Below are 25,779 nucleotides of genomic sequence, written 5' to 3'. Positions count from 1 at the left end.
AATGCAGGGTCTCATTCCTTCAGCTTTTATTTATTGTTTGAGATTTTTAAAAATAGAAAAATGTTGGGGTTTTTTTGTTTTTCTTTCTGTCTCTTTTATCTCTCAATTCAGTCTTTCTTTCCTGCTCTTTATTTTGATTTCAGTACCTGATATTCTGACTGACACTTTCTGGTTCAGTCTCTGCACCGCTCCTTAACAACTCTTCAATCTGATTGGATACACAGCTGCTTACCTCATTCACTAGTGTCACAGATGCCCTGCAGAGGGCGCTATGCTTGTTGGCCGACTCCAAGTTCCAGGTCAAAGTTCCATGGAAAGTCTGTAGACAAAGTGAAAATGTGATAAACGGGTGGCACTGTTGCCTCTGACCACAAAATCTGGTCTTGTGTAGATATTTTAAAAATGCAATTCTTTAAAATATGGGATAAAAACTGAAAATGGTGGAATTGCATCACAGATCTGATAGTAACTGAAAATAGGAAGGACAGGTTAACACTTCAGGTACAGGGAAAAGGAGAGTGATTTTAGGAGACTGATAAATAAATAGAAGTTGGTGGAGTGGAGAAAAGAACGGCTAAATGCCATGGGTTAAATACGTCTAGCGCTTACGCAAAGCTTGCTGGCTCAATATCCTAAGATTACGGTTATTTTGGTTCCATATTTGGAAGATGAATGGGTGATATGCTAAGGTTATCTCAGACTGCCAGTGGAAAGAGTTAAGAAGACATGAGGGAGTGAGTGAAACAGCTCCAACCAAATAGTGTTATTGTTCCAGACGGGTACTTTAACAGGATACCTTGTTTTTATTTTTGATGGACAGGGAGACAGAGGCCAGCCAGGGGAGACTGGTTCCCCAGGATCTCGGGTAAGTGATTTCTCCCAGCCTTCGCAATCCTTTTTTGTGGGATCTCATCATGCCGTTCCTGTAAAAATTCACTGCGGCAACTCGCCTAGTCCCCTTCGGGAGCAGCCCTCGAACCCGCGACCTCTACCACATCACACGCCACCCTGACTTGGAGCGATGCTGCCGTCCCTTCACTGTCACTGGGTCAAAATCCTGGAACTCTCTACCCGCCAGCGCTGCACCACACGGACTGGAGTAGTTGAAGAAGACGGCTCACCACAAACTTCCCGAGGTTAATGGTGGGGTGGACAATGTGCCTTGGCAATGGCAATCCACCCAATCAGTAAAGTTAATGCTCATGCCAAATGATGAATTGGGCGGCACACTGCATTTGAAACTGGGCCTTTATCTCCGGGACCTCTATTCAGTCCAACCCCAGCTATTGATAGGAAAAGCCTTTACTGTCTGCTGGCTGTAAAGGTCCCTGTCAGGGCAGTCTCACACTAACAATACGTTGGCAATCTCACTCGTGTTGGACAGTAGGGACGGAGGCACACTGTAGGGTAAAACAAAGAGAGATTTACTGTCCTTGTGAATACTGTACCTTACCTGGCAATGCTTGATGCAGGTGCTGAGGGTCTGAAATGGAAAAAAAGTGTCCAAAAAAAAAAAGGAAGTGGTACAAAACTGATATTATTTCTTAAATGGCGCTACGGAGGGAAACTGGGAATACGCAGCAGGCCCATCGGTGTCTGTGAACTTCTGTAGAGGTGACAGCCAGCATCAGAACTCATTGCAGAATAAGCTGCTTGGTCGGATACCAGTGTGTGCTCCAATGTGGAAGGACAGCCTATGCAAACTGCCTGAAAATTTGATCTAGATCTGATTTCATCCCCCATGGCCGATTTACCCATTTGGTGCCTCCCTGGAATAGCACAATTGAAGTCATGAATTTAGCTTGTGTTGAGTCACTGATGGGACATTGCATCTACTGCACGATTACAGAGCATGTTGAGGCCACGGTTCTGACTGTCATGCCGAGAGGGTCAAGTGAAACCATACTTGGAGCCCTGACTAATTATCGACGCACGCAAACTATTCCACACTTCCTCTAAAGATTCCCCCCTGCCTTAACCCTGAACTTGCATCTTTCTCTAATTTCCCTTCCATCTCCCTTCATCCTGTCTCTGGGTCCATCTTGTCCATCAGACCCACTTCCTGCTCCCTCGACCCTATTCCCGCAAAACTGCTGAGCACTCAACTTCCCCCCCCTGGTCCCCATGTTAGCCGAGATTGGTAACACTGTGGTTGAGAGTTGGCCCTATCGCCTCTGAATCTGTCGTCATTACCCCTCCCCTCAAAAAAAAAACCAATCCTGGACCCCACTGTCCCATCTCCAACCTCCCTTTCCTCTCCAAAGCCCTTGAATGCCTCCCAAATCCGTGCCCATCTTTCCCTGAATTCCGTGTTTGAATCCCTCCAATCAGGGATCCACCCCCCTTGGCCTTGGAACAGAAACAGGCCTTAACAAGGTCACAGGTGCCATCCTATAACTGTGGCAAAGGTAAATTGAATATAAGCTGTGGTTGTTATTGGTGCACCAGGTGCCATTTTCCGTTCCCCTGGACATTGGTCGGAGGCTCCTGTCATCTCCAAACTCACGCCACCTGTCATCCCGAACGAGAGAGACTGCGACGATGCCATATCAAAGACGGTAATGGAATAGAGGTGGAATGTCCGTCTGCTCTGCTAATGGGCCTCCCAAATGGTTAATTAAACAGACAAAATGGAAGAGTCACGAAATGAATTGTGTTGTTTACTTTTTGCAGGGGGACAGAGGAGCACCAGGACCATCAGGCCTTAAGGTAAGTGAGCCCTGTCAGTTTGAAGACAATGCTGGCATTTAGAAGAGTTTAGTTCCTGAATTACAACAGTGCCAGCATTTCAGAAGGACCATTGGCTGCAACTATGCAATGGGACCACCCCAAGGCTATGAAAATCGGTCTGTCTTTTTTTTCCTTCTTTTTCTCTCTCATCATTCTTTCACTCTCTCGTTCTCTCTTTGGGCGGGATTTTCCGATCCTGCCCACGGACTTTTGGTTGCCTCTCCAAATTTTCCGTTCCCGCCCACGTCAGGTTCTGCCATTTCTCTTTTCCTCTCCCTTTATGTCCCCACTTCTTTCTTCCCCTTCCCTTCATTCCATTTCTCTCTCTTTCTTTCTCACCCTTCTCTCTTTCTCTTCCTCCTACTTTTTATCATCCCTTCTCCCTTTCTCCCCTCAGTTTAATGAGAGGGAAACTGGACAGTTCGGCCCCAGTCTCCATGTCTGGCTACAGAGAGGGGAAGAAAAAATAAACAAATCTGAGATCTGTGCACTGCACGTGTGGATTCGAAAGCTTGTATCATGATTTCATTTTCAGCCTTTTAATTCATAAATCTGGGAAATTGGGAGTCCTGGTCCAGGATTCTCTTAAGGTTAACTTGCAGGTTGAGTCGGTAGTTAGGAAGGCAAATACAATGTTGGCATTTATTTCAAGAGGACTAGAATATAAAAGCAGGGATGTGCTGCTGAGGCTTTATAAGGCTCTGGTCAGACCACATTTAGAATATTGTGAGCAATTTTGGGCCCCGTATCTCAGGAAGGATGTCCTGGCCCTGGAGAGGGTCCAGAGGAAGTTCACGAGAACGATCCCAGGAATGAAGGGCTTAACATATGGGGAACGTTTGAGGACTCTGGGTCTATACTCGATGGAGTTTAGAAGGATGAGGGGGGATCTGATTGAAACTTACAGAATACTGAAAGGCTTGGATAGAGTGGACGTGGGGAAGATGTTTCCATTAGTAGGAGAGACTAGGACCCGTCGGCACAGCCTCAGAGTAAAGGGAAGACCTTTTAGAACAGAGATGAGGAGAAACTTCTTTAGCCAGGGAGTGGTGAATCTATGGAATTCATTGCCACAGAAGGCTGTGGAGGCCAGGTCATTGAATGTATTTAAGACGGAGATAGATAGGTTCTTGATTGGTAAGGGGATCAAAGGTTACGGGGAGAAGGCTGGAGAATGGGGTTGAGAAACTTATCAGCCATGATTGAGTGGCGGAGCAGACTCGATGGGCTAAATGGCCTAATTTCTGCTCCTATGTCTTATGGTCTAATGTCAGTGACTACAGGAATGGAACTAGGCAGCGAGCGAAGACGCTAATGAATAGGGCAAACCATTACAGAGTGAATGACACTCTCCTTTATTTGATCACACAGCTGCCCTGTGGTGTGAACAGGTTAGGTGTGTGAGAAATGAAGCACTAATTTCCTGTGTCACAGGGCTCAGCGCTCTCACTGGTTCAGGGGTACTCAGCTCCCATTACTGCATAATACCCTCCTGCAGAGTTCACTGATAACTTCTGATTCTCACATTTGTGTCTGAGAGGACATTGCAATCCACCCAGCATCCCGCTGACAGTTCAATATTTCTGTTATTAGGGAGATCGAGGACAACCTGGGCTGCCTGGTGTGCTGGGATCAGCTGTAAGTATTGTCCCACTCTCGTCTGTTTCTTTTATAGGTGGCTGGTCAAAGGGCGTAGCCAGAATAGCAGCAAGGACAAAATGGATAGGAAGAGGGTATAAATACTGTGGCTATAAGAGCAGGTCAGAGGCTGGGAATTCTGTGGTCAGTAATTCACCTTCTGACTCCCCAAAGCCTGTCCACCATCTACAAGGCACAAGTCAGCAGTGTGATGGAAAACTCCCCACTTGCCTGGATGAGTGCAGCTCCCACAACGCTCAAGAAGTTTGATACCATCCAGGACAAAGCAGCTTGCTTAATCGGCACCCCATCCGTCACCTTAAGGATTCACTCCCTCCACCATTGGTGCAGTGTGGCAGCAGTGTGTACCACCTACAAGATGCATTGCGGCAAGATGACAAGTTAATTGCTTGTATTCTTATTACTAGGAGGCTGGTTTTCTGTACTGGTGGACATGAAAAGGAACAGGCTTGGAGACCTTACTCTGTTTCAGTCTCCAGTTTTAAGGCATCGATGTTGCTGCCTTTGCTGCTGCTGGTTTTTACTGTGTTGTTTGCAGATTGACTGGTTATTCCCTGGTTCTTGTAAGATTGGTTATCTGAAGACAGTTTTGATCAGGTGACCACCTGATCAACACCTCTGCTGTCCACCCAGAATGATTTGAAGTTTGAAGCCATTGCAATGCAGTGGGGGGTGGGGGGTAGGGTGGGGGCAGGGAATGGATGTTGGCCATTCACACCTACTTATGATTTAACTAGTTTCTGCAGTTCTCTTTGTTACTTATTGAACCCGGAGACAATGGGTCTGGGAGTCCATTCATTTTGAGTTTTGGGTAAGTCCACAAACAGTAGGAGGTGTGAATTCCACAAATGGTTTTCATCTTGTTATGTCCATTCAAGGGAGGCACTCCATGCGTGGTCATTCAGTCAGGAACTTTCTGGAGAATACTTCTGAGTCTATGCAGAAATTACAAAAGTCACCTGGCCCAGGGCAGCCAGCTTAGCAGCCTTTTAATGTCCATTTTCAAAAGAAAAGGTAGTTCCGGAAAATTCTATACTGAATACAGTCCACGTTTAAAATTATGAATATGACATGCCTTTTTACTGAGCATGTCATATCCACAATCGTAAGAAAGAAACATTGGGAGTTGAAGGAGCTCCATGGATTGAGATTCTGGTAGAATAGGAAATCACTAGATCTTAATAGGGTAAGAATGTGGGGGAAACAGGAGACGTGTGTCAGCTGGAGAAACTAGAGAGGTAAGTTCAGAAGAGCAACCACCACGTGAGTATAGGTAAAATGGAGATGAATATGGTGAAGATTGAGATTTAGCAAATGGAGCTGAGAGATTGCCCATCACACAATAGGCACAGAGGAGGCAGGGGCTAAATATGGGAATCGTACTAAAGCATTGGAAAGACTCAGGCCAGTGCCTCGGTTATTGAGAGGACAGTTCTCCTCTGTTGTTGCCAGGCTTGCCAGAGCCTGAAGAATGAAATGGTGGCATCTTGGCAGCTTCAATAGCTCAGGCTCCAATGGCTCTATCCCATCCTCCCTTGCCTGCTTTTACACGGTGACACTAAGCAGCTAGCACTGGGGTGTCTCCAACACAACAGTCTGTCAGAGGGTAGTGCCCGCTCCACTGCCCGAGTCCCGCTCAATCAGAATTATCAGTGGCTGGGTCAAAAACCTAGCAGATCAGTAATCGGCGCCAATTTCTCCTGTGCCAACTAACACGATGCTGCAATTCCACCCCCAACGAGGGGTGGAGTTTCTGTGCTAAGGGCCATTATTATTTCTGTTTGGAATTGGAATACTTTCTGCTGAGCATGTTTATTAGCTTCTGCTTATTTCAATGGTGATAGATTGGGAAATGTTGATGTACAAAGGGACCTGGGTGTCCTTGTACACCAGTCACTGAAAACAAGCATGTAGGTGCAGCAAACAGTTAAGAAAGCAAATGGTATGTTGGCCTTCATTGCGAGAGCACTTGAGTATAGGAGCAAGGATGTCTTACTGCAGCTGTACAGGGCCTTGGTGAGACCACACCTGGAGTAGTGTGTGCAGTTTTGGTCTCCTTACCTAAGAGAGGATATACTTGCCATAGAGGGAGTGCAGCGAAGGTTCATCAGACTGATTCCTGGGATGGCAGGATTGTCGCATGAGGGGAGATTGGACCGACGAGGCCTGTATTCATTAGAATTTAGAAGAATGAGAGAAGATCTCATTGAAACATATAAAATTCTGACAGGGCTGGACAGACTGAATGCAAGGATGATGTTTCCTCTGGCTGGGGGTGGGGTCTAGAACAAGGGGTCACTGTCTCAGGATACGGGGTAGACTATTTAAGACTGAGATGAGGAGGAACTTCTTCACTCAGAGGGTGGTGAACCTGTGGAATTCTCTACCGCAGAAGGCTGTGGACACCAAGTTGCTGAATATATTTATGAAGGAAATAGATAGATTTCTGGACTCTAAAGGTGTCAAGGGGTAGAGGGAGAGCGCAGGAGTACGGCATTGAGATAGAGAATCAGCCATGATCATATTGAATGGCGGAGCCAGGCTCAAAGGGCCTAATGACCTACTCCTGCTCCTATTTTCTATGTTTCTACCAGAATCTCAATCCACGGGACCCCTTAAACTCTCGATGTTTCTTTCTTACATTTATGAATATGACATGCCCAGTAGAGGCATGTCATATTCATAACTTTAAACATGGACTGTATTCAGTATAGAATTTTCCGGAACTACCTTTTCTTTTGGAAATGGACATTAAAAGGCTGCTAAGATGGCTGCGAGGGCCAGGTGACTTTTGCAATTTCTGCATAGACTCAGAAGTATTCTCCAGAAAGTTCCTAATTGAATGACCATGTGTGATTTGCTTTAAAGAAAGTGCTGCATAGATGGTGGGATTTACAAGTAAGCTGTTGAGTGTTGGCAACACTGTACAGGAATCTCTTGGGCATGGTGTTCTGGACATTGAGCATCAATGGCACGCCCAAGCCTCTCATCTTACCCCGATGTCTGACTGCTTCAGGTGAGAAGCTGTTGAACATCACCCCCCTCCCCCTATCCAGATAAATAGAATATACTTCCCCAAGTAACAATTCCCCTTTAAATAACCTCTCATCGCAAGGCAACAAACAGGGAACCACTTTGACCAGAGTGCCTAGTCATAACAAGACAGCTGATTGGCTTTGGCAGTTTAATATACACATCAGTGCACATTCCTCTAAACTTGGCAAGTCAAAAATATTTGCTGAACATCTTGTGATATTCCTGCAGTAATTCCAGAATTTTTTTTTTCCTTGAATAGGGATTGCCAGGTCTCAATGGTCCCAAAGGTGAAAAGGTGAGAATGCCATTCGTAAGGAGGAGTTGGGAGACCATTCGGCCCATCTATCTTTCATTGCCACTGAGGTCCACTCCGCACACAAAACACATTCAACTCACGTCACCTCCTTCTTCCTCTGTTACACTGATCCTCCAATGTCTGTTGAAGAAAGATGTCTCCCAATTTCTTGTTTTATGAATGATTCAGCCTTCGTTGTCTAATGCTGCATTTACCTGATCTCTCTTTTTGGCTTCCCCAAAAACCTCTCAGACGCAACAGAATAGTTGATTTTCACCGTTTGACTCCAGAAACAGCGCCCTCCCATTGTGAAGGCTGGAGGAGAAGCTGCTGACCCATGGATTGGGCAGCTCCACAGTCCTCGTGTACCGACCTGCGATGGGGCCGACCCAGGGCCTGTACACATTTTCCCCGGCAGGTCCAGCTCCTCCTTCCTGGTTAAACACAAGTTTGACGTCACTAAAGTTGTCACCAGAGCCTACAGAGGTGATAAATGCCAGTAACACTGCGCAGTTTTATATTGTGAGATACATTTCCCTGGGATACTGTGTGGCAACTGTGGCTCAGTAGGTAACACTCTTGTTTCTGAATCAGAAGGTATGTGCTCAGGTCCCACCCCAGAAACCTGAGGTCAACATCTAGACTAGTGCTCCAGTGCAGTACTGAGGGAGTGCTGCATTATCAATGGTGCCTTCTTTTGGATGAGACCTTAAACCAAGGCCCCATCTGCCTTCTCAGTTGGACACAAAAATCTCATGGTGTTGTTTGAGTGTCCTAACTAATATTTATCCCTCAACGAGCATTGGAAAACAGATTAGAATCTTAGAAGGTTTACAGCACAGAAAGAGGCCACTTGGCCCATCCCAGAAGGGAAAAACAGTTCGGACCAGTACTCTTATTTCCCGGTTTTTACTGTTTTGTCGTTCTGGGATCGTGCCTGTGCCGATTGAGGAAGAAGCCACCGAGCCTAATCCTGTCTTCCAACATTTTGGTCTGTAGCGCTGCAGCTTATGGCACTTTGAGGCGCGCCTTTTAAGTGAGTTGAGAGTTGCTGCCTCTGCTGCCCTTTCAGAGGGTGAGTTCCAGGCCCCCGCGACCCTCTGGCTGAAAAAATGTTTCCTCGGCTCCCCTCTAATCTTTCCACCAATCACTTTAAATCTGTGTGTCCCCCCCACTAGTCACTGACCTCTCTGCTAAGGTAAATAGGCCCTTCCCATCCACTCTATCCAGGCCCCTCACAATTTTGTACATTCTCAATCAAATCTCCCCTCAGCCTCCTCTGTTCCAAGGAGCACAATTCCGGCCTATCCAACCTTTATCATCATCACATTGTTTTTTTTGTGGGGGGCTTGCTGTGCACAAATTAGCTGTCGTATTTCCTACATTACAACACTTCAAAAGCACTCCATTGGCTGTAAAGAGCTTTGGGACATACTGAAAGGTGCTATAGAAATGCAAGCTCGTACATTCGATGTTAAATTTTGCAAGGCTTTATGCCTACTCCACTTCTCGATTGCACAGATCAAGTGTCTTACACCTTCCTCACTGAGATCAGATTTCAGTCTCTCTACTATACCATCAATAGCTCATGGGCGATTTACTACACCCAATCCCCTTGCCCTCACATATGGCGCCTTCCTGTGGCTTGCTTCGGGCACATCTTTAGGATATCATGTCATAGCTGCTTTCTGCCAATCGATGTGTATTCAAGAGCCGTTTTCAATGTGTTTCTTCCACAGGGAAATGAGGGGAGACAGGGAGAACCAGGACGGTCTGTAAGTATCATGGAATCATGGGCCTGAATTTTTCGGTGGTGGGGCACGCACGATCGGTGGGCCCAGGAGCGGACGGGAAGTGGCATCGGCCGCGATCGGCCCCTAACTGCGATTTCGCGCTGGCTGACCAATTAACGGCCGGCCAGTGTGAAACAAGCGCTGAAATCCTCAGCGCTGTGGGGTGGTGGGGGGGTTGGGGACAGGAAGAGGGCGGGCGCTGATGTAACTGAGGGTGCGGGTGTGTGCGCTGCGAGAGAGCTGCCCCCAGGGAGCTGCAGACCCCCCCCCACACAGACTAAAGGACACGACAAAAATGCTGCAAAGTATGTCCGTGCAGCACAATCGAGCACCTGAAAACATACCTCATAGAAAACCCGTCCCCAGACGGGCTCTTTAGATTTTATTTCCCCACGGAGATCTCATCCCGCCCTGGATAGAGCAAAATGTGAGGCTGCCTGAGAGAATGGCCCGTCCGCCAACCATGAGTGTGGACGGGCCACGTCAAATCGCTGCTAATCGTATCGTTAATGGACTTAATTGCCCGCTTAATTGTCGGCGGGCGCCAACTATTGTTGACTGCCGGGTGCACCTGCCGAGCAAAATATCGCAGGATGATGTTGGGACGTTCGCCCAATGACACCTCACGCTATTTCGCGTCCGTTCAGGTCAGACACACGCCCGCCCACAGGACCGTAAAATTCTGGCATTGACGGGGGGAAAATTCATCCCCCTGTTCCACTGGCGAAGTAATCGCGGGCTGCGTTCCTGTTAAGTGTGGACGGATAGCGGCTACTGTGAACGGTCACCAGCAAAAAGCAAGTAGACGCTTCATGGCGCTGCAGTTTGAACAATATTTAACTCCAGTTCAACTGGTTCTAAACTGTATTATTTAGAAAATAAATTGTGATTATGTTTGTATAACCTGTCTGCTTGCTGGATCCTGGCTGTGTTGCTAATTGACCGGGAAAAACCGTGATGTTATTGGCGAAATCTATGCCTGTCACATCCAAAGAATAATTTCCAGACCAACATACAATACAGCTACAATCACGGCCCAGCTGCCATTCTGAGATCGTGTTAGTAGCATGGGAATCTGACTTTCTCCGCCAGTCCTAGCCTGGGCCACCTGAGCCTGTCCACAACATCGAAACAACCTTCTTGCTGCACTAACTTGTCAGCCTTCTCATTCCCCTAATAGGCCGCCATCGTCACACAAACATTGAGAAACGGTGACTTTGTTCATTAAATCCACTCTTCTTTTAGTTGCTCTCCTTCTCCTCCATTCAATCATTTCATCTTCTGAAGGGAAGTTCTGGGTAAACCTTCCAAATTCCTAAAGGAGTCAAGCAGTTCCCCATCTTATTCGTCCATCTCAACTTCATAGCTCAGCATGGAATACATCCCTCCATATATAACTGTTTCCACCCCCCCCCGACTTCGCATTCTCTAAGCTCAACGTCACATGAACAGTATAACCTTCAACACAGCTCCCATACAATTATTTGTTCACCTCTTTTTGAAGTGATTAATTGACACTGATTTTGTTGGCATTATACATTAACCATGTGCTTGCTACCTCCCATTTTCTGACCCGCTCACCCATTGTACTAAAACTTGCTGCTCAACATTGCCACCTTGTTCCCCCAATGCACTGAGCTTCAGGTGCTCCCATGGCCTTACCTCCGAAGGCTTCTCCATCCCAATATCCCCTCTGGACCCTTGGCTCCTTCAGTTGTAGCCTTTCTGTGCACTCCAGCTGCCTCATCCCAGCTGTCCGGGATACTCTCCCCTTTTCCTTCTCCCGTCTCCTTCTCCTTTCACCTTTCAGAATCCTTCTGGAAATCTTATCTATTTGACCAAGCTGTTGATGACCTCTCCTGACTCTTGTTCCATGTCTTGGCCTCTTGTTCCTTAATCCGTTTTATTTGTTTGCACCCTCCCCTCATCCAGCAAAGTGCCTTGGGATAATTAAAGGTGATTTCCTTTGCTTGGTGGATAAATGTTTCTTAAAGCACGTTACATTCTCCATCTGAATGAACATAGCAACACATGTAGGCCCTTCAGCCCCTTGAGCCTGCTCCACCATTCAGTAAGGTCGTGGCTGATCCGATTGTGGCCTCAACTCCACATTCCGCCTACCCCCAACAACCTTAGACTCCCTTGTTAGTCAAGAATCTCTCTACCCTTGCCTTAAAAATATTCAATGACCCTGCCTCTACCACTCTCCGGGGAAGAGAGTTTCAAAGATTCACGACCCCCCCCTGAGAGAATAAATTCAGTCTCATCTCTGTCTTAAATGGGAGACCACTTATTTTTAACCCATGTTCCCTCGTTCTAGTCTCTCCCACAAGGGAAAACATCTTCTCAGCATCCACTCTTGTCAAGTCCCCTCCGGATTTTATGTTCCAGTAAGATCACCTCTCAGTCTTCTAAACTCCAATGGACACAAGCCCAATCTCTCTCGTAAAATAACACCCTAATCTGAGGTATCAGTCAAGTGAGCCTTCTCTGAACTGCTTCTAATGCATTTATACCCTTTCTTAAATAAGGAGACCAAAACCGTACCCAGTACTCCAGATGTGGTCTCACCAACACTCGGTACAACTATAACAAACACCCCTACTTCTATATTCCATTTCCTTACCAATAAATCCACAATAACTCCCACAACACTCAAGAGGTTTGACACCGCCCAGGACAAAGCAGCCCGCTTGACTGGCACCACATCCACAAACATTCACTCCCTCTACCACCGACGCACAGTAGGAGCAGTGTGTACCATCTACAAGATGCACTGCAGGAATTCACCAAGGTTCCTTTGACAACACCTTCCAAACCCACGACCTCTACCATCCAGAAGGACAAGGGCAGCAGATACATGGGAACACCACCGCCTGCAAGTTCCCCTCCAAGCCACTCACCATCCTGACTTGGAAATATATCGTCGTTCCTTCACTTTCGCTGGGTCAAAATCCTGGAACTCCCCTCCCTAACAGCACTGTGGGTGTACCTACATCATGTGGACTGCAGTGGTTCAAGAAAGCAGCTCACCACCACCTTCTTGAGGGCAACTAGGAATGGGCCAGAAATGTGCACATCCCATGAATGATTTTTTAAAAATCACAACGTTCCATTTGCCCTCCTAATTACTTGCTGTACCTGCATACTGGATTTTCCTGATTCATGTACCAGGACACCCAGATCCCTCTGTACCTCAGAGTTCTGCAATCTCCCTCCATCTAAAGAATATACTGCTTTTCTATTCTTCCTGCCAAAGTGGACAAGTTCACATTATCCCACATTATACTCCATCTGCCAAATGTTTGCCTGCTCACTTAACCTTTTGCACAACTTACTTTCCTACCTATCTTTGAGTTTTTCTAACTGTGCCACCTCTTCATCATTCTATTCCAGATCACTGGCCTCTCGGGAAGTAAAGGTGACCAGGTAAGAACAGTCTCTCCTTCCTCTGTCTGGTCTTCTCTGGTATACCCTGTGTCACCTGCACCGTTAAACTACACTTCCTCAGTTCGTTTGGAATTGTGTGAACGCTGTGCATTCCCACCTTTACACCAGCTTTGTTTTTCTTTGTGATAGGGTGAACGGGGACCCCCAGGAATCTCAGGCGAGAAGGGGACAAAGGGAGACCCAGCAGAGAAGGGCAATAAGGTGAGGCAGAAATTATAGAGAAGCAGCTAAGCGTATGAGGAACTGAGGGAGACGGTGTGCAATTTTTGCACTTTAGCATTGAAGAAAGTAGGTCATTGTGTGCTGATCATTGTCTATATTTCATGTACTACATTGCAGTGATCTTCTTAATAGAGTCTTCCACTTTGCAAAACTCACGTCTGCTCAAGAACATCAGAACATAAGAAATAGGGACAGAAGTAGGCCATTTGGCCCCTTGAGCCTGCTCTGCTATTCAATAAGATCATGGCTGATCTGATTGTGGCCTTAACTCCACTTTCCTGCCAGCAGCCCCCCATAATCCTCACCTCTCTTTGTCAATCAAAAATCTGTCTAACTCAGCCTTGAATAGATTCAATGACCCAGCCTCCACTGCTCTCTGGGGAAGAGAATTCCAAAGACTAACAAAACCCTCTGAGAGAAGAAATTCCTTTTCATCTCCGTCTTAAATGAGAGACTCCTTATTTTGAAACTGTGTCCCCTAGTTCTAGATTAAATGTTGTAAGAGCTCAGGAGGGCCAATTGCTCAGAGTGTAGAGACCAGACGGCCTAAATCTTTTTTACAAGGACAAACTGAGGCAGGCCGTGAGTCATACAGCCATTCCAGTTGGACATCCACCTGTTTAATGCTCCACCAGCTCCTTTCAAGTTGAATTAGACATACATTTCTAGGAGGCTGCATTAACTCCTGGAGTAGTTCAGGTTCCTTCCTGCTGGACCTTGTATCAGATTGCACTAATAGACATCACAGAACCAGACAAAATGAGCTGGGAGGGGTCATTTCCTATGCTGCCTTCCATCTCGGCTCATGTCTGTGTTTCTTGAGACTTTGGTTACCTTATCCCTGGAACTTCCCGTTTTTCAATCCAAGAATTCTCCTTTAAATTGGCCAAAGGTTGCACTGGGAAGCAACTGCTAGCAATGGTGCCTGACTCCCAAATTTCCAACCAATATAAACACAGCTCTAATGGGCTCAAAGGTGATAGAGTGGGAAAGTAGAGTTTAGGTAGAAGATCAGCTATGACCTTATTGAAGGGTGACGCTTTTCGAGGGACTGTGGCCGACTCCTATGGGGAGATAGTGGCATGCTGGTAATGTCACTGGGCTAGTAATCTAGAGGCCCAGGCTAATGCTCTGGGGACATGGGTTCGAATCCCACCACGGCGGCTGGTGGAATTTAAAATCAATTAATAAATCTGGAATTGAAAGCTAGTCTCAGTAATTGTGACCAAGGCAACTATCCTGGTTCACTAATGCCCCTTTAGGGAAGGCAATCTACTGTCCTTACCTGATCTGGCCTACATGTGACAACTCCAGATCCATAGCAATGTGGTTGATTCTTAATTGGCTTCTGAAATGGCCTAGCAAGCCACTCGGTTCAAGGGCAGTTGTGGGTGGCCTTGCCAGTGATGCCCACATTCCATGAAAGAATTAACAAAAAGTTGACAATGTGGTCTGCAAGCTAGTTTTGAATGGAGAAGGCCCTTGGACCCATCTTACCTCAACAGCATGCCAACCATCTCCTGAATGACATCCCCTTACCTCCGACCTATCCAGAAAGCATTGTTGATCAGCCTTTGTACAGAGCAAACTTCCAGCTGAACAGAAAACAGTTTCTCAAACCATTGTATCGTGTGACCATTAGGAAGGCAGAAGACAAACAAGATGAATTTTGGACTTTTCAGCCTTCCAGACTCAACATTGAGTTCAATAATTTCAGATCGTAACCATTAATTGTGATTATTTGAGTTTGATTGTATTCAGGTGATGGACATTAACTGGGGATTCACTTGTGCCCCTATAGATATTGACAAAACTAAAACTGTGCTTGGTTAGGAGTTGTGTGCTTGTAATGTCTAACTGTAAAAACTGTAAATATAAAAGCATGTAAAGATGGGCTCCAGTTCTATCCTTCACCAGCAGGCTTTCCGGGTTACAATAACCGCTCCTGCTGTTTTGTCAGGCGGTGGGTGCTGCTAGTGATTCTGCTGTTGTATTTACATTTCCTCCAGATCCATCTTTTGTATCTTTTCTTGCCCCACTTTCTATCCACTTCTGCCTTCCACAATATTCCTTTTTGTCATTTAATCACTCTTGCCTCCCATCCTATCGCTGAGCTCCTCTCTGTTCTTTCCTCCCACCCCTGTCTCTGTACTTGTTTAAAAACGCATTACATCTCTTAACTATTTCCAGTTCTATGTCACTGACCTGAGACATTAACTCTCTCTGCACAGACACTGCCTGAGCTGCTGGGTGTTCCCTGCGTTTTCTGCTTTGATTTCAGATTCCCAACACCTGCGGTGTTTTGCTTTTGTTGTAGAGGGGTCTGTTTTTTTGGCTGGACCGCTCCGCAATATTTACCACGTTCTTTTTTTACAGGGCGAACCCGGGTACGGTATCCCAGGGCAACCAGGGCCCAAAGGCGATCCGGGTGACAGAGTAAGTCTTTAATTTTCCCTTTTAAAAAAACAAACGACCATAGAACCATACAGCAATGAGTGCGTCCTTTCGGCCCTTCGCCTCTGTGCCAGCTCGTTGAAGAACCATCCAATTCATCCCACTCCCTCTGCTATACCCCATCACCTTGTAATCTTTCCCTTTCAAGTACTTATGCAATTCAGTTCTGGAAATTGAACGTCCTTCCACAACCCTTTCAGGCAGTAGATCACCACAAATCAGGAGCAAAAAAATTCTCATGTTGCCTCTGGTTCTTTTGCCAATTACATTATATCTGTGTCCCCCTGGTTACTGACCCTCCTGCCACTGGAAACAGTTTCTCCCTCTCGACTCTTTCAAAACCTTTCATCATTTTGAACACCTTAATTAAATCTGCCCGCCCCCAACTTATCCTTCTAAGGAGAATAACCACAGTGGGCTGAATTTCCCCTTGGGCTTCAGGGCCCTGAGTCCTAGGCCTCCTGAGCCCGCACTCGCCAGCAGCAAGTGAATTTACTGCTGGAGATGGCCTCCTCCGAGCCCTCTGTCCAATGAAGGATAGTGGGTGGGCTGCAGATGCAGCTGACCCAGTCAGAGGACCAGCAGCTCTGAAGCCTCGGCAGCCCCACCGGGAGAGGCTGAGGTAGGTCGGAAACCTCAAGGGCACCACTAAATGGACGCGCCCTCGGACAGGTAAGTAGAAATAACAAACTCAAGGTGGGCGAGGACAAAAGGCCCAGCTGATCGGGGGAGAAGCCCCTTCACAGGGATGACTGTGGGCCACACAGGGGCCACTTCTGGTATCCGCAGCCCCCTCTTTGGTTCATGAAGCCCCCCGGCTCTTAACAGCCCCCTGGGCTGCCTCAGAGATGTCACCTCCATGAAACAGGCAGCTTCTCCACGTGGTAGGGTTCTCCCTGCCATTGGGAAAATGCCAGCGGCCCCACTTAATCGCCCCTTATATTGGGGCCTTAATAATGCAAATTGGCTGCCCATCTCCATACCCTCCTGCCTGCTCCTGGGTAACCTCCCTGATGCCACTCCCTGCTATTTTGCCAGCTTCCCCACCTCCATTCTAGGGGGCAGCTAAATTCAGGCCGGCTTCTCTAGTCTCTCCATGGAACTGAAGCTCCTCTTCCCTGGTGCCATTCTAGTCAATCTTCTATCAAGGGCATTGACATCCTTCCGAAACAGTGGTGCCCATTAATTCACAGGGCTATGGGCAAACAACATGGGGATGGGACTAAACAGATCTTTTTTTTAAAGAGCTGGCAAAGATACGATGGGCTGAATGGCCTCCTGTGCTTTATGATCCTGCACCTGGTCTGAATGGAAATAGGCTCAGTCCTGTTGGAAGGACAGAAGGATTTGCAGGTACAGGTACAGCACCTCAGTTTGATAACACTGCTTAAAAAAAAACTGAATGGAATTCTAGGTGTTATCAGAAGGTATGTAGGATTTAAAAGCCATGAGGTAATGTCTTAAGAAGACTTCAGTTGGAGCATGCTGGATATGGGATCCGCACTATAGGAAGGATATTGAGACTTTGGAGAGGGTACAATGGAGCTTCACTCGGACCTAGAACCATAGAACCATAGAACACTACAGCACAGAAAACAGGCCATTCGGTCCTTCTAGTCTGTGCCAAAATATTATTCCGCTAGTCCCATTGACCTGCACCTAGTCCATAACCCTCCAGACCTCTCCCATCCATGTATCTATCTAATTTATTCTTAAAACTTAAGAGTGAGCCCGCATTTACCACGTCAGATGGTAGCTCGTTCCACACTCTCACCACTCTCTGAGTGAAGAAGTTCCCCCTAATGTTCCCCCTAAACCTTTCCCCTTTCACCTGCCTGGTATGAGGAAAAACTGTGCCCTCTTTCGTTGGAAAACACAGATCAGGTGGCGGCGATATGATTAGCTTTGCAAATTATGAAAGCAGAAGATGGAGTAGATAGAAGCAGGGTATTTTTCTCCCAGTAGTTGAGGAGTCAAGAATGAGAGAGCATTGTGTTATGATCCCCATAGAGACCAGTAATGGCTTAAAGAGAAATTTGAACTTTTGAGTTCTTAGCTGAAAGGATGACATATGAAAATAAGAAATAGAAGCAGAAGTAAATGTTACGGCCAATCGAGCCTGCTCTGCCATTCAATATGATCATGACTGATCTTGGGCTTCAACTCCATTTTCCTGCCTGCTGCCCATATCCTGTCAAGATGACATATCAAGATTTCATGTTTTCATAGAACTTTTACTGTATCAATAGCTAAATTTAACAATTTAAATTTAGAACAAACTTCTTCACACGGAGAATTGTGAGGATGTGGAATTCACTTCCAGAGTTGTGGTTGAGGCAGAAACTGTGTCAACATTTAGGGTCAGATTGGAAAGGAAGATGAAGAAAAAAAGTTTGAAGGGATGTGTGAAAGGGATGAATAATTGCAATTAGAACTATTTTTTCCCTTTAATGTCCCTTCATTGTGCACTACATGTTCCGTGTAAGATTTCTGTGTGGCTGCACATGCATACATCTTAAAGGAACCATTGCCTCTTTGTTCCCTGTGCGGCACATTCCTGATTCTTGCGTGGTTTAGAGAGAAGGTTTATTAGAAATAGTCGCTCGTGCGGTGGAGAAATGGCGTCACAGGCTGGATGGGTCCAATGGCCTGCTTCTATGATGTAACATCCACATCTCTCTATGGTCGTCACCCACAGATGGGCAATGTATTTAATGGTCTGCGGTTGGAGCCACCACACTAACCTATCTGCATCTCATTTTAGGGGAATATTGGACTCTCTGGGAGACCAGGAGAAAAGGTAAGGGATATTCAGCCATAACACAAGCTGCGCCTGGTTCAAATTTACTCAGCTTTTGAGCGGATAACTGGTGACTAATGATGGTTTATGTTGCAGGGGGATGGGGGAGCAAGTGGAGAGAAAGGAGAACCTGGCAAAACAGGACCACCTGGACTGAGTGGATTCCGAGGGAAAGAGGTGAAGACCCATCTGTGCTCCCTGCTCTTGATCCATTTAGTTTGGCACAAAATCCATTTTAATATTGGCCTCTTTTGATGACATTCTCTCTGTTCAGAAACTGCTGATGACTTGCTTCTTTTTCTAAGTATTACAGAAGGTATGGCAGTGAAGTCACTGTACTACAATGACAGAAACCTCAGATAGTGGCTGGAACTTTACTCATTGGTGGTGTTTTCTTTGCCACCCACCCAAAACTAAAGCTGGAGCCAAGCCGTCCTCTATGTGGTCAGGACAGTCCAAACTAATTTTACGGCTGTCGGGTCATTAATTGGCACAGGGCGAGACTCTTGTCCTCTATCTGGGAGGAGGCTTCACCAATCAAATGCCCCAATAGCTCTCCAGTCCCAACAATGCCCCCAGGAGTGCTGGCCACTGATGGAACTGCAGCCAGTCCCCAGTTAAGCATGTCACTGGAATCAGATAAGAAAATGAGCGGGGGGAGTTTTGGGCAGACCCTGTGGGGGACAGGGATGGGGCTCTGCCATTGGGGGGACCAGAGTGGGATCAAGCAGGAGTTGGGGGAACATACCGTTCATGTGGCCTCCATTGTGACTGAGCAGGAAGGATCCCTTCCAACCCACAACAATGCCACCAGGTAGAAACCACAGGGCATGGACACCAACCCCCACAACTCCTAACCTGGCACTGGTAAAATATTAGCAGCAGCAGGTGGAGACCCCTAAGTAGCCATTAATTGGCAACTTAATGGTCTCAATTGGCCCAACAATGGTTGGGTGGCCTGACACCTCCTCCATCATTGGTAAAAATAGATAAATATTTGATTGACAGCTCAGGCTCCCTGACCTCTGCTGTCAATTTCACAATGCTTGTTTACGCAGGTTAAGTGGTTTCAAGGGCTTGTGGCTTTTGAGGCAGTAAAGGCTCTGGATGATTGACACTTTTATTAATGTGTAGTGCAGACTTCTTTCAAACATAGGAGAAAGTTATCAGTGAATTTTTTTTCAAAATTTTTTTTACCTCTGTACACTATAGGGTTCATGGTTCTAGAATGTATACAGTGGGTCAGTGGGCATCGAAGTGCCATAGCTTGGCATAGGAGGTATGAGGGGCCATGGGGTTGGGTGGGGGGCATGAGGTGGGCATGGATGAGGCATGGAGAGTATTTAGAGGGTGAAGGGGCTGAGAGGTGTGAGGGATGGAGGGCCTTTGTGTTTTTATTTTAACTGGGACAAAGTCCCATGGCAGTGATGGGCCTTTTAGCAGCTCGCCTCCATAGCCGGCAGCCCTGTGACTGCCTCCAGATTTCTTCCCGGGTTGGCTGGCCCGACTCCAGCCTGCGCCCTCCCCCCGGCAATGAAGACCCCGCCTTTGCAGGTACTTTCTCACGAGGTGGGCGGGCCAAGCTGGGAATTTTCCCGACTTCCCCTACCCACCTCGAGGATGAAAATCCAGACCTTTGTATCCTCCTCACAACTTGCTTTCCTATCTATCTTTGTATCATCAGAAAACTTGGCTACAAAACAGTTGGTCCTTTCATCCCAGTCACTAATGTAGATTGTAAATTGTTGCATCCCCAGCAATGATCCCTGTGGCATTCCATTAGTTACAGTTTGTTAACCTGAAGATGACCCATTTACCCTAGCTCTGTTTCCTGTTAGTTAACCATTCTCTATCCATGCTAATATATCACCATCCAAGACTATGAGCTCTCATGCAGTAACTTTTTATGTGGGACCTTATCAAATACCTTTTGGAAATCCAAATACACTACATCCACTGGTTCCCCTTTATCCACCCTGCTTATAACATTCTCAAAGAACTTCAATAAATTAGTCAAACATGATTTTCCTTTCACAAAACCATGTTGACTCTGCCTGATTATATTCTGATTTTCTAAATGTCCCGTTACTACCTCCTTAATAATGTTTGTTCTGTTTCTTGTGCTGCTGTTGGTGGAAGGCTACTTTTATGTCTTGGGTGAATGAGTTTGTTGGCCAACTGAACTCTAACTGCACGCCTTCCCATGTTCTCATCAATTGCTGCTTGCAATCAATAGTGGGGAGAGGCTGATGTAAGAATAAACAGCGATGGTTTATTGAGACATAGGGCAGAACACCAGATCATATGTGCTCACTCAAAAACCTCCAGAAATAAACTTACAGCTCCCAGTTGCCCACGCTGTACAATGATTTTTCACTGCTGTCACATGATCATACACTTGCAATCTCTTAAAGGGACAGGGTACCTCACTTTACCACAGCAACATATTGACCAAGTCACTAGGAGGCCTTCCAAGCTCTTGTTCAATTAGTGCCATGGGATTTTCAGCTTCTACCCAAGCCACAGGGACATGTTGATGGGGCTGAACAAGGAATTTGCTCTCGCCTGAAGAATGACAGCATAACACTCTCACAGTGCAAAATCCAGGAGTAGGCCTTGAATCCACATTCCATTTCGACACAGAGGCATGAATACTACAGACTGCAAACCAGTAAAGGGCTGAGAAACCTAACTGTATTTTCATTTCTTTCCCAGGGTGAAAAGGGGAACAAAGGAGATGAAGGGACACCGGTAACTCCACTTTTTAACTTGAGTTTTTCTTGAGTTTTCAGTTGCTGGTTTTTCCGGTTTCAGTCACGTAATAACCAATTGCTGTCTTGCTGTTTTTTTCCAGGGAGAGACTGGATTGCCAGGCCGGACTGGAGAGAGAGGACTTAGAGTAATATCTATAGATATTCTTTAATCGAGTGCATGGTTTATCTCCAAGGCAAAAACCTAAAGGGGTTGGGCATCGCTGGCAAGGCTAACAATTGTCGCCCATCCCAAATTTGCCCTTGAACTGAGTGGCTTTCTAGGCCATTTCAGAGGGCAGTTAAGAGCCAACCACATTGCTGTGGGTCTTGAGCCGCACGTAGATCAGACTGGGTAAGGGTGTCTCCAGACCCGTAGCCATGTGGTTGACCCTTAACCGCCCTCTGAACTGGTCTAGCACACCACGTGGTTGTGTTCAAGAAAGTGCCTCACTGCAATTCGGAATAAGCTCTAAATGCCAGCCTGACCCATTCACGCTGTGATTGAATCAAAAAGCGTTTACGGTGTGATTTTGACCCGGCTAAAATGGCCCAATTTACCCCGTAGTTCAAGCAGAGATAGTCGGGAGTTATGTCAGTGGCCAAAGGTTTCCGGTTTGCGCCACACACACACAGGTCAGGCTAAAATGCGGAGAACAGCTCTCTCCACTCTGCCCCAATCTTCTTGTTTTCGGTCTCTCTACCGAAAGCAAGTCCATCCTACAGCACCACAATCTCCACCATGAGTAGGGGAAGGAAGCAGGTCCCAAATCTACCCCAGCCGGAACGGGGGGAGAAAAAATAAATCAAACCCCGTGCTGTTGGCACCAATGTGTTCCACACTGGCCATCTAGCCAACCAGATCCCCAAGGAGTTCCAGGTTGTTGCAGCAACTTGCACTTTGACTTACATGTTGCAGCTTAGAGCTATGGGTAGGCTCCAATTCCCTTTCCATCACATGGCTGACCAGAAATCTGCCCCACTCGTCATTGGTGTGTATTGGAAGGACTCACAAGGCGACACTCAGCCCGTTTGGTCACATTATGAACACACCTTCCTTGGCCATCAAGTCCTGGAGTGGGACTTGAACCCAGAGCTCCTGGCTCAGAGGTTCCCATTGTGCCACAAGTCCTTCTTTCTGATCCAATAATGCAGGTCAAATCCAAGTTTAGAAAGGGCAAGATTCATAATTTTGGCAGACTATTTATCGCTGACATCAATCCAAGGCATGCATTGATGCATTAAGATCAGCACAGTGAACTTTCCCTCAGTGTTCCAATCTAATGCCGTTTCATTGAACAATAAGATAAGATCATGAGGATCTCCATGGGAAAGTAGTTTGTGCTGTCTTTACACTGTCCATTCTTATAGATGGATTGTTTCCATTTCGCAATCCAAAACAGAATGCCACTCTAGGAGGGTTATTCGGAGATGGAGCCAATTTTTCAGAAACTTCTCATGTTTTAAAAAAAAAGATCAATTTTTCATGACACACGTACAAAGGAATTGTGTTTAAAAGCGTTCTACTGTTTTCAGGGTTTCCCTGGAACTGATGGCAGACCTGGCACAAAGGGCGATGCTGGTGAAACAGGCCAATCGGGGAGAGATGTGAGTCCCGTCAGCACGACATTGGGTTTAGTCTGGATTTGCTCCGCTTTACTTCCGGTTCAAAGTTCACCAGAAATTCAGTCATTTCATTAAAGCTTTAATTTCATCGATTTTTGTATTTTTTTTAAATTATCCTTTAGGGATTAAGGGGTCCTGCAGGTCCCAAAGGAGAACAAGGCGTTAAAGTAAGTGCATTCTGCATGTTAAAACAGAAAGATCTGGAGAATCACGGATACATAAAAACTGTTGAGACAAAAGGTGTAAATGGAAATCTGGATTGAAAAACAGAAAATGTGGGAAATTCATGACGAGGTTCTTCCTAGTCCAAAGAGGAAAAGGCAGGTTAACATTGTGGTGTAGGCTCCTTATAGGAAACTGGTAGATCAGCAAACATCTTCACTGAACTGAATGACCTTGCTCTCCCCCCTCCTGCAACCCAGCCTTTTTTCTTTTAGCATTTTGTTGTCTTCAGATCCATAGACGTTCCCTTTTATCTTCTGGCTTCCATTTTCGAGGAAACTTGAAGCACTGACTCATCTTGCCTCTTTTCCAATCCTACCAAACGCCCTGCACTTCCGCATGTTTTCTGTTTTATAACAGTGCGATGTAAGCAGTCACCGGGGTTCTTTGCAAAATCGCGGTGGTGAAAGCCTTCTACAGGAATGTGAGGGCTTTCTCTTTGACTCACAGCAATGAGGGATGGGGACCACGCTTAGTGCCGCTGATCCTCAGGCGAGGTGCGATGTCAGCCAAGTCATTGCGAGGAGGTGCCTAAGAGGAGGTCAGTCGCCTCACTTGGGGGAAAATCCAAGTAGTGTTATATTCCACTGCTCTCTTATGCACCTCCTAATGGAACCACATGAGTAGAAACCTAGAGGTCAGTTCACTGACACATTCCTGTCAGATAGAGATAATGTGTGGCACAGGGAGAGCTCAGTAATGTTGACCATCTCTCCCCAAACCTCCAACTTCTCCAACCCCCGCCTGAAATTCAAGGGGAACATATAGTTGCAAGATAAAGGGCAGTTTTTAAAAAAAATGTGGTTGGGTAGGGCTCTAATTCATCAGAATGACACCAATGTTTAAAGGGTTGCATGATGCAGCCAAATTGAATAAACCTGACATGTGCTCCCTTGAGTGTAGACATTTGAAAGGTGATCTAATCAAGGCGTTTAAAATGGTAAAGAGATTCGATTGGGTCGTTAACAGAGAAACGATTTCCTTTGGCGGGAGAATCCAGGACACGGGGGCCTAATTTAAAATTAGAGTTAGGCCCATTCGAAGTGAAATCAGGAAACACATTTTCACACAAAGGGTTTTGGAAATATGAGACCGGGTCTCCTAAAGAGTAAACATTGGGTGGGGCGGGGAGAAGGAGTCAGTTGAAATTTTCATGCCGGAGATCGATAGATTTTTGTTGGGTTGTGCTATCGGGAATAGGCAGCAAAAGCCGGTCAGTGGAGCCGATATACAGGTCAACCATGATCTAACTGAATAGTGGAACAGGCTTGAGGGGCTGGACAGTTCTTAGCTTCCAAATTGTTTGGCTTTTGTTGAAAGGACTTGACTTTGGACTGCTTTAGGTCTCAGTACAAATTCTTCAGAGCCAAAGCTGCTGGAATGTTGTCCAGTTCCGAAGAAGAGTCTTATTGGACTCAAAGCGTTAAGGGGTCACCCCATTTAAAACAGAGATGAGGCGAAATTTTTTCATTCATAGGGTCGTGAGTCTTTGGAACTCTCTTCCTGAAAAGGTGGTGGAAGCAGAGTCTTTGAATATTTTTAAGGCAGAGGTGGATAGATTCTTGGTAAGCACAGGGGCGATAGGTTATCGGCGGTAGGTGGGATGCAGATTTCAGGTTACTATTGGATCAGCCATGATCTTATTAAATGGCGGAGCAGGCTCGAGGAGCTGAATGGGTCCTACTCCTGATCTTTGTTCATATGTTAACTGTTTCTCTCTCCACAGATACTGCCAGACCTGCTGAGTTTTTCCAGCATTTTCTGTTTCTTATTTTGGAGCACTTGACTTACAGCCAGAGGGACGTGAGTCTTTGACTTCAGGGGCCTGCCTATTGCTTGAACCCATTGCCTCAATTATGGCAACAGCGCTCAAGAACACAAGAAATAGGAGCAGGAGTAGACCACACGGCCTGTCAAGCCTGCTCTGCCATTCAATGCGATCATGGCTGCACTTGGGCTTAGACTCCATTTTCCCCATATCCCTTGCTTCCCTGAGAGATCCCCTGTGCATCCCACCCTTAAACGTATTCTATGATGGAGTATCTACTACCCTCTGGGGCGGAGAATTCCAAAGATTTACAACCCTTTGAGTGAAGTAATTTCTCCTCATCTCAGCCCTGAGTTATTGGAGATTGGTTCCATTTCATTAAGAGGGGAAAACTGACTTAAGCGTCAGGCCACACTCGATCACAAGACTTCCTTCCTGGCCTGGCCTCCGGTGTGGCCACTAAGGCGAGCTTGTTGTCCAATTTAACCGCCCCTCCTGAAGGGAGTTACATGGGTAGTGGTGAAAATGTAGAAGAAGTGTTAATTTAATCCTTTGTTCCTAATCCAGGGAGCAGTGGGACCTTCAGGACCTCCAGGGCCTCCAGGAAAACTGGTAAATAAGCAAGTTTCAAAAAGTACTACGTGTAGCTGATAACCACATTTCAATAAATTTGCAATATGTTGTATACCATAGCATTTGACTTGAGCGCATGCTGGTTAGAAGAGAAATAAAGAATGTCTAGCATTTATTTGACACCTTTCACAATCACAGAATGCCCCAAACTATTTTACTGCCAATGAAATACCTTTGAAGTTTAGTCACTGTTGTGATGTAAGAGGCACAGCAGCCAATTTGCGCACAGCAAGCTCCCACTAACAGCAATATGACAATGGACAGATAGTCCATTTTTGTGATGTTGGTTGAAGGACGAGTATTGGCCAGGACACTGGGGATAACTTCCCTGCTCTTCTTCA

The 25,779-nt window shown here is 46.3% G+C and overlaps 1 protein-coding gene and 1 long non-coding RNA gene across 2 annotated transcripts in view; both read left to right on the top strand.

Annotated features, from left to right (window-relative positions):
- The window catches only part of LOC144681443 (uncharacterized), a 34,073-nt gene extending 12,850 nt beyond the window's left edge, over window positions 1-21,223 (top strand). The window contains exons 9-19 of the mRNA XM_078543030.1: window positions 821-865; window positions 2,674-2,709; window positions 4,324-4,368; window positions 7,685-7,720; window positions 9,460-9,495; window positions 12,910-12,942; window positions 13,093-13,164; window positions 15,562-15,621; window positions 18,404-18,439; window positions 18,536-18,616; window positions 21,155-21,223. Of these exons, the coding sequence (XP_078399156.1) occupies window positions 821-865; window positions 2,674-2,709; window positions 4,324-4,368; window positions 7,685-7,720; window positions 9,460-9,495; window positions 12,910-12,942; window positions 13,093-13,164; window positions 15,562-15,621; window positions 18,404-18,439; window positions 18,536-18,616; window positions 21,155-21,223 (549 nt within the window). The remainder of the gene's footprint in view (window positions 1-820; window positions 866-2,673; window positions 2,710-4,323; window positions 4,369-7,684; window positions 7,721-9,459; window positions 9,496-12,909; window positions 12,943-13,092; window positions 13,165-15,561; window positions 15,622-18,403; window positions 18,440-18,535; window positions 18,617-21,154) is intronic.
- A 69-nt stretch (window positions 21,224-21,292) lies between these two features.
- Window positions 21,293-25,430, top strand: LOC144681295 (uncharacterized). The gene is made up of 4 exons (XR_013576749.1): window positions 21,293-21,338; window positions 22,726-22,797; window positions 22,938-22,982; window positions 25,373-25,430. It is a non-coding gene; the product is annotated as an uncharacterized LOC144681295 (long non-coding RNA).
- The last annotated feature ends 349 nt before the right edge of the window (window positions 25,431-25,779 follow it).

The sequence above is a fragment of the Cetorhinus maximus genome, chromosome 6 (assembly GCF_964194155.1).
Source record: "Cetorhinus maximus chromosome 6, sCetMax3.hap1.1, whole genome shotgun sequence".
Classification (NCBI taxonomy): domain Eukaryota; kingdom Metazoa; phylum Chordata; class Chondrichthyes; order Lamniformes; family Cetorhinidae; genus Cetorhinus; species Cetorhinus maximus.
The sequence above is the reverse complement of the archived record's forward strand: the minus strand, read 5'-3'. Positions and strand labels throughout refer to the sequence as shown.